General features: G+C 67.8%; 1 protein-coding gene across 3 annotated transcripts in view; it reads right to left on the bottom strand.

The window, feature by feature from the left end:
• Nucleotides 1-844: 844 nt before the first annotated feature.
• The window catches only part of KLHDC8B (kelch domain containing 8B), a 38,486-nt gene continuing 31,901 nt past the window's right edge, over nt 845-7,429 (bottom strand). For all 3 annotated transcript variants that reach the window (XM_075917366.2, XM_075917369.2, XM_075917367.2), the window contains one exon: nt 845-1,622. In XM_075917366.2, coding sequence (XP_075773481.2) covers nt 1,426-1,622 — 197 coding nt within the window. In that variant the 3' untranslated portion in view covers nt 845-1,425. The remainder of the gene's footprint in view (nt 1,623-7,429) is intronic.

The following is a 7,429-nucleotide window of genomic DNA, read 5'->3' as shown; positions in this document are numbered from 1 at the left end:
TTCGGGGTAGGTGGGATTGGGTGCTAGGACCCTCCTCCTGTGTATGAGGCCCGGGGCCATGTGGGGCACGGATATTGCTGGGGTGTCGGAGGTTTTGATCGCGAGGCTTCAGGCAGGCAGCTGAAGCGCTCTGTGAGACTGGTGTGTGGCCTATTGGGAAGGTCTCCAGTCTGGGGCTGCGAGGAGCTCTGAATTCGAGCAATTCGCCCTGAGCGGACGTCCTCAGCTGTGCCCAGCCCCGGCCCGGCCCGGCCCGTGTCACAGCTCTTGGCAGGAAAAGGCCCTGGGCAGGGGCTCAGAGGCGGGTCTCAAGGGAGCCTCGGCAGCAGGGTGGCACAGTGCGTGTAACTGAGCAATGCTGTAGCCACAGGACGTTTGAGCGGCTACCCAACTATTCGATAGTCCCGGAGGCGGGGTCGGCAGCCAGCGCGCTCAGCCCACCCCTGGGGAGCCCCGGCCACCCTGTGCAGAGGCAGCAGCCCGTCCGTGGGGGTCTGAGCTCCCCCCAGACAGCGGCTGCGTCACAGGAGCCTCCGCCCGGCGTGGCTGCCTGATTCAGAGGCAGCGGGGGGATGCACGTGGTGAGGACACGGGTCCCCGGTCTCTGGGTTAATCGTGTGGTACACGTGGTGGGCGTTCTGTGCTCAGCAGACACCCACACCTGCGTGGCACTTGGCGTGTCATTCCCAGCGGGAGCGGGTGACACTGGGGGCTGCTTGGGCAAGTCGAGGTCCCTGTGGGCCTGGCCCGGGGTTTGCTCCGACTGGCGGCGGGCGCCTCCCATTCCCTCCGCGACCAGCAGAGGCTCGCGGCCCCGACACGTCAAGCAGCAGGAGACGAGCACCCAAGTCAAATGCCACGTGGTTTACTGACGTGAGGCACTACAGCACCTCCTAGGCACTGAGCGCCAGGGCACCGTGCGCTACATGGGGCACAGCAGGGCTCGCACCACAGCACTGGCTAGCAGCCCGCGGTGACACCCCTGCACAAAGACAGCACAGACACCACACGACAGCAGAGCGCAGACCAGCAATGCTGGGGTGGCAGCCCCCCGGCCGGCTGGGGGGCAGGGGACGGGCGCTGGGGCTCCAGGACATGGCCGGCTGCACTCCAGGCCCGCTGCCGCCCGCGAGCTGCACTCTGCATCAGCTTCCGCCTCCCGGGATCGCCAGCCCCTTCAGCCGCCCCCTGCACTGGGCCTCCTCCCAGCCCCTCTGCTGCAGGTCCCGGCTGGCCCTCTCCTGCCCCCTGAACAGAGCGGCTGCTCCCCTCTCTGCGCTACACTAGAAAACTAATGTGAGCTTCGGAAAGCCTAACGAGCGAACAACAACGTCACTGCTTCAGCGCCCCAGGACAGCAACTACGAGCTACACACCGGCCCCAGAGCCTGCTGTCCGCCCACGCTCGGCTCTGCCAGGGCTCCCTTCAGGCCCCTTCCCGCAGGCAAAGAGCCTCGACCGCGCCGCTGGGGCCCTGCGCCACCCCCCCGATCACAAACAGCCGGCTCAGGGCCTGGTAGCTGGAGCAGGAGCAACGGCCGGTAGGCATGGCGGGCAGCTGCTCCCACCTCTTCCTGGCTGGGCTGAACCCTTCCACGGAGCCCAGGGGGAAGGACTGGTTCCCTGCAAGAGAAGAGACACGAAAGCATCAGTGCGTGGTGATGGGGGGTGGGCCTGGCCGCAGGCCAGCAGCCGCCTGGCATGGGGGCCAGAGAAGTCCGAGGGCAGGCCACGGGCACGCGCTCCACTGGGACACTGCGCAAGGAGGGGGACTGAACCCGGCCAGCGCTGAGCCAGACAACTGGGCACAAAGGAGGCCGAGGGGGCAGCAGTGTGCCCCGAGACCCGCCAGTGATGGAGGGCACGGCTCGGGGACAGCCGGGCAACGCACAGAGCGAGCAGGGTCATCACGTTGACCAGGTGGCCTGGGTAGGAGGGCAGCGTGTCCACACCAGTGTCTCCGGCATGTCCTAGCTCACAGCCGCTTCCGGATCCATGCAGCAGCCAGGGAATATTTTTCCTCTCTGCCAATACCGGAGCACCAAGGGCATACGCTGTGCCACCAGACCCGTCACCCCTAGCAACACCCCAGTGCAAGGCAACGCTCTGTACCACCAGCCCCGTCACCCCCAGCAACACCCCAGTGCCAGGCAACGCTATGTACCACCAGCCCCGTCACCCCCAGCAACACACCAGTGCCAGGCAACGCACTGTGCCACCGGCCCCGTCATCCTCCAGCAACACCCCAGGACCAGGCAACGCTCTGTACCACCAGCCCCGTCACCCCCAGCAACACCCCAGTGCCAGGCAACGCGCTGTACCACCAGCCCCATCACCCCCAGCAACACACCAGTGCCAGGCAACGCGCTGTACCACCGGCCCCATCACCCCCAGCAACACCCCAGGACCAGGCAACGCGCTGTACCACTGGCCACGTCACCCTCAGCAACACCCCAGTGCCAGGCAACGCGCTGTGCCACCGGCCCCGTCACTCCCAGCAACACACCAGTGCCAGGCAACACGCTGTGCCACCGGCCCCGTCACCCCACAGCAATACCCCAGGACCAGGCAACGCGCTGTACCACCGGCCACGTCACCCTCAGCAACACCCCAGGACCAGGCAACGCTCTGTACCACCGGCCCCGTCAGTCCCAGCAACACCCCAGTGCCAGGCAACGCGCTGTACCACCGGCCACGTCACCCTCAGCAACACCCCAGTGCCAGGCAACGCTCTGTACCACCAGCCCCGTCACCCCCAGCAACACCCCAGTGCCAGGCAACGCTATGTACCACCAGCCCCGTCACCCCCAGCAACACACCAGTGCCAGGCAACGCACTGTGCCACCGGCCCCGTCATCCTCCAGCAACACCCCAGGACCAGGCAACGCTCTGTACCACCAGCCCCGTCACCCCCAGCAACACCCCAGTGCCAGGCAACGCGCTGTACCACCAGCCCCGTCACTCCCAGCAACACACCAGTGCCAGGCAACGCGCTGTACCACCGGCCCCATCACCCCCAGCAACACCCCAGGACCAGGCAACGCGCTGTACCACCGGCCACGTCACCCTCAGCAACACCCCAGTGCCAGGCAACGCTCTGTGCCACCGGCCCCGTCACTCCCAGCAACACACCAGTGCCAGGCAACACGCTGTGCCACCGGCCCCGTCACCCCACAGCAATACCCCAGGACCAGGCAACGCGCTGTACCACCGGCCACGTCACCCTCAGCAACACCCCAGGACCAGGCAACGCTCTGTACCACCGGCCCCGTCAGTCCCAGCAACACCCCAGTGCCAGGCAACGCGCTGTACCACCGGCCACGTCACCCTCAGCAACACCCCAGTGCCAGGCAACGCGCTGTACCACCGGCCACGTCACCCTCAGCAACACCCCAGTGCCAGGCAACGCGCTGTGCCACCGGCCCCGTCATCCCAAAACAACACCCCTGGACCAGGCAACGCGCTGTGCCACCGGCCCCGTCACCTCACAGCAACACCCCAGCGTCAGGCAACGCGATGTGCCACCGGCCCCGTCACCCCGCAGCAACACCCCAGCGCCAGGCAACGCGCTGTGCCACCGGCCCCGTCACCCTCCAGCAACACCCCAGCGCCAGGCAACGCGCTGTGCCACCGGCCCCGTCACCCTGCAGCAACACCCCAGCGCCAGGCAACGCACTGTGCCACCGGCCCCGTCACCCTCCAGCAACACCCCAGCGCAAGGCAACGCGCTGTACCACCGGCCACGTCACCCTCAGCAACACCCCAGTGCCAGGCAACGCGCTGTACCACCGGCCACGTCACCCTCAGCAACACCCCAGTGCCAGGCAACGCGCTGTGCCACCGGCCACGTCATCCCAAAACAACACCCCTGGACCAGGCAACGCGCTGTGCCACCGGCCCCGTCACCTCACAGCAACACCCCAGCGTCAGGCAACGCGCTGTGCCACCGGCCCCGTCACCCTCCAGCAACACCCCAGCGCCAGGCAACGCGCTGTGCCACCGGCCCCGTCACCCCACAGCAACACCCCAGCGCCAGGCAACGCACTGTGCCACCGGCCCCGTCACCCTCCAGCAACACCCCAGCGCCAGGCAACGCGCTGTGCCACCGGCCCCGTCACCCCGCAGCAACACCCCAGTGCCAGGCAACACGCTGTGCCACCGGCCCCGTCACCCCACAGCAACACCCCAGCGCCAGGCAACGCGCTGTGCCACCGGCCCCGTCACCCCACAGCAACACCCCAGCGCCAGGCAACGCACTGTGCCACCGGCCCCGTCACCCCACAGCAACACCCCAGTGCCAGGCAACGCGCTGTGCCACCGGCCCCGTCACCCCGCAGCAACACCCCAGCGCCAGGCAACGCGCTGTGCCACCGGCCCCGTCACCCTCCAGCAACACCCCAGCGCCAGGCAACGCGCTGTACCACCGGCCACGTCACCCTCAGCAACACCCCAGGACCAGGCAACGCTCTGTACCACCGGCCCTGTCACCCTCAGCAACACCCCAGGACCAGGCAACGCTCTGTACCACCGGCCCCGTCAGTCCCAGCAACACCCCAGTGCCAGGCAACGCGCTGTACCACCGGCCACGTCACCCTCAGCAACACCCCAGTGCCAGGCAACGCGCTGTACCACCGGCCACGTCACCCTCAGCAACACCCCAGTGCCAGGCAACGCGCTGTGCCACCGGCCCCGTCATCCCAAAACAACACCCCTGGACCAGGCAACGCGCTGTGCCACCGGCCCCGTCACCTCACAGCAACACCCCAGCGTCAGGCAACGCGATGTGCCACCGGCCCCGTCACCCCGCAGCAACACCCCAGCGCCAGGCAACGCGCTGTGCCACCGGCCCCGTCACCCTCCAGCAACACCCCAGCGCCAGGCAACGCGCTGTGCCACCGGCCCCGTCACCCTGCAGCAACACCCCAGCGCCAGGCAACGCACTGTGCCACCGGCCCCGTCACCCTCCAGCAACACCCCAGCGCCAGGCAACGCGCTGTACCACCGGCCACGTCACCCTCAGCAACACCCCAGTGCCAGGCAACGCGCTGTACCACCGGCCACGTCACCCTCAGCAACACCCCAGTGCCAGGCAACGCGCTGTGCCACCGGCCACGTCATCCCAAAACAACACCCCTGGACCAGGCAACGCGCTGTGCCACCGGCCCCGTCACCTCACAGCAACACCCCAGCGTCAGGCAACGCGCTGTGCCACCGGCCCCGTCACCCCGCAGCAACACCCCAGCGCCAGGCAACGCGCTGTGCCACCGGCCCCGTCACCCTCCAGCAACACCCCAGCGCCAGGCAACGCGCTGTGCCACCGGCCCCGTCACCCCACAGCAACACCCCAGCGCCAGGCAACGCACTGTGCCACCGGCCCCGTCACCCTCCAGCAACACCCCAGCGCCAGGCAACGCGCTGTGCCACCGGCCCCGTCACCCCGCAGCAACACCCCAGTGCCAGGCAACACGCTGTGCCACCGGCCCCGTCACCCCACAGCAACACCCCAGCGCCAGGCAACACGCTGTGCCACCGGCCCCGTCACCCCACAGCAACACCCCAGCGCCAGGCAACGCACTGTGCCACCGGCCCCGTCACCCCACAGCAACACCCCAGTGCCAGGCAACGCGCTGTGCCACCGGCCCCGTCACCCCGCAGCAACACCCCAGCGCCAGGCAACGCGCTGTGCCACCGGCCCCGTCACCCTCCAGCAACACCCCAGCGCCAGGCAACGCGCTGTACCACCGGCCACGTCACCCTCAGCAACACCCCAGGACCAGGCAACGCTCTGTACCACCGGCCCTGTCACCCTCAGCAACACCCCAGGACCAGGCAACGCGCTGTACCACCGGCCCCGTCACTCCCAGCAACACCCCAGCGCCAGGCAACGCGCTGTACCACCGGCCCTGTCACCCTGCAGCAACACCCCAGCGCCAGGCAATGAGCTGTGCCATGGCTCTGTCCATGCCATCTCTCAGCAGCACCACAGGGCTAAGGGATCTTGCTGTACCACAGCCCTTCCTTTTCCTCCCTGGCACAAGCCCATCTCATGTCTGAGAATACTGGTACCATGGGGCTGTGCCCACAGCTTCCCAATTGCCAGCTCTGTGGGGCTGAGGCCTGCAGGGATCTCTGCAAATGAAGATGTGGGGCAGAGTTAAGGGTGTGCATGTCCAGCTGGGCGAGTCCCTCCCCGCATGTCTTTGTGCCGCGGGGGTGTAGGAGCGGGAGCGGGCGAGCCCGGGTGAAATGTCACAGCGCACGATTCTCCTGCACCGTCTACAGGCTGGGCCCACGTGGGGGGATGAAACGCTTGATGAGCTGCCCTCAGCGTCAGGCCCCCTGTGCTGCCCTAACGGTCCCCCCGGTCTTTTCCATCCCTGCGTAGACGTTTTCTGTGCACAGAGGCATGTGAGCGCCAAGACAAACAGGCTGCCGGACGCAGGCGCTCTGCTCCTACGGGGTGCCCCTGAATCTCTGGCGCAGTGCAGGGAGCTGGGAACCGAATCCCTCGATCTTCCTGTCCATTTGCAGAGCTCGCTGTTCCCGGCGAGCGGGAAGGGCTCCGGCAGTGCCGCTGCGGGGTGCTACGAGGCACCTGGGACGCCCCAAAGCTGCTCTGTCCTGCGTCTGCTGCCGCATGCTGCAGAAATTCAGCCGCCTGCTTCCAGGAAGCGAACAAACCTGGAGAGCGGGGGCCCGTGCCCAGAGCCAGGCGCCTTCTGCCGGGCCCTTTTCCAGCGCTCTGAGCGAAGGCAGGGCCCCGGAGCAGCCACACTCGACAGTGGCCGGCAGAGAGGGGCTGAGGCGTGCTCCATGCCCCTGCTGTGCTCAGCAGCACCTGCCAGCAACTGCACTCTGCCGGGAGGCAGAGCCGTGTTCCAGGGCCCGGCTGCCGGCTTTCAGTGCTCAGATCCCCCGATTTTCTGCCCAAAGACGCAGCTCCTGAGCCCAGCCCACGAGCCTCCCATCCCTGGGGGCCACGGCTGCTGCAGCTTTGGCTCCAGCTGGCACGTGTGCACCTTCCTGCAGGTCACCAGGGCCGGGCACCACGCGGGGCCAGCTAACGAGAGCCAGTGTTTGATTCAGAGGGGAACGTCAGGCCCCGCCCTGTCTCCCGGAGGGGAGCTGGGCTGGCTGCAGCCTGGCTGCGCCGGGGAGCTGCAGCACGACGTCCCTGCCAGCATGGCCAGTGCCTCCGGGGACTGACAGGGCAGGGCTGCAGCCAGAAGAGAGGCTGGGACGCTCTCAGCCCGGCTCGGAGAGATCCTCCAAATTCAGAGCCCTGTGGTCGGAGGCACAGGCGCGGCAGCAGCGAGCCCAGATCCACTAACACAGGAGTATGGGTGCAGGGGTGGCCAAGAGGCTGCCAGCTGGCCCGATCCGGCCCGCAGCCGCCTCACCAGAACCCTCAGGCAGAGAACAGCTCACAC

The sequence above is a fragment of the Pelodiscus sinensis genome, chromosome 11, assembly GCF_052426305.1.
Source record: "Pelodiscus sinensis isolate ZL-2025 chromosome 11, ASM5242630v1, whole genome shotgun sequence".
NCBI classification, from domain to species: Eukaryota; Metazoa; Chordata; order Testudines; family Trionychidae; genus Pelodiscus; species Pelodiscus sinensis.
The sequence above is the reverse complement of the archived record's forward strand: the minus strand, read 5'-3'. Positions and strand labels throughout refer to the sequence as shown.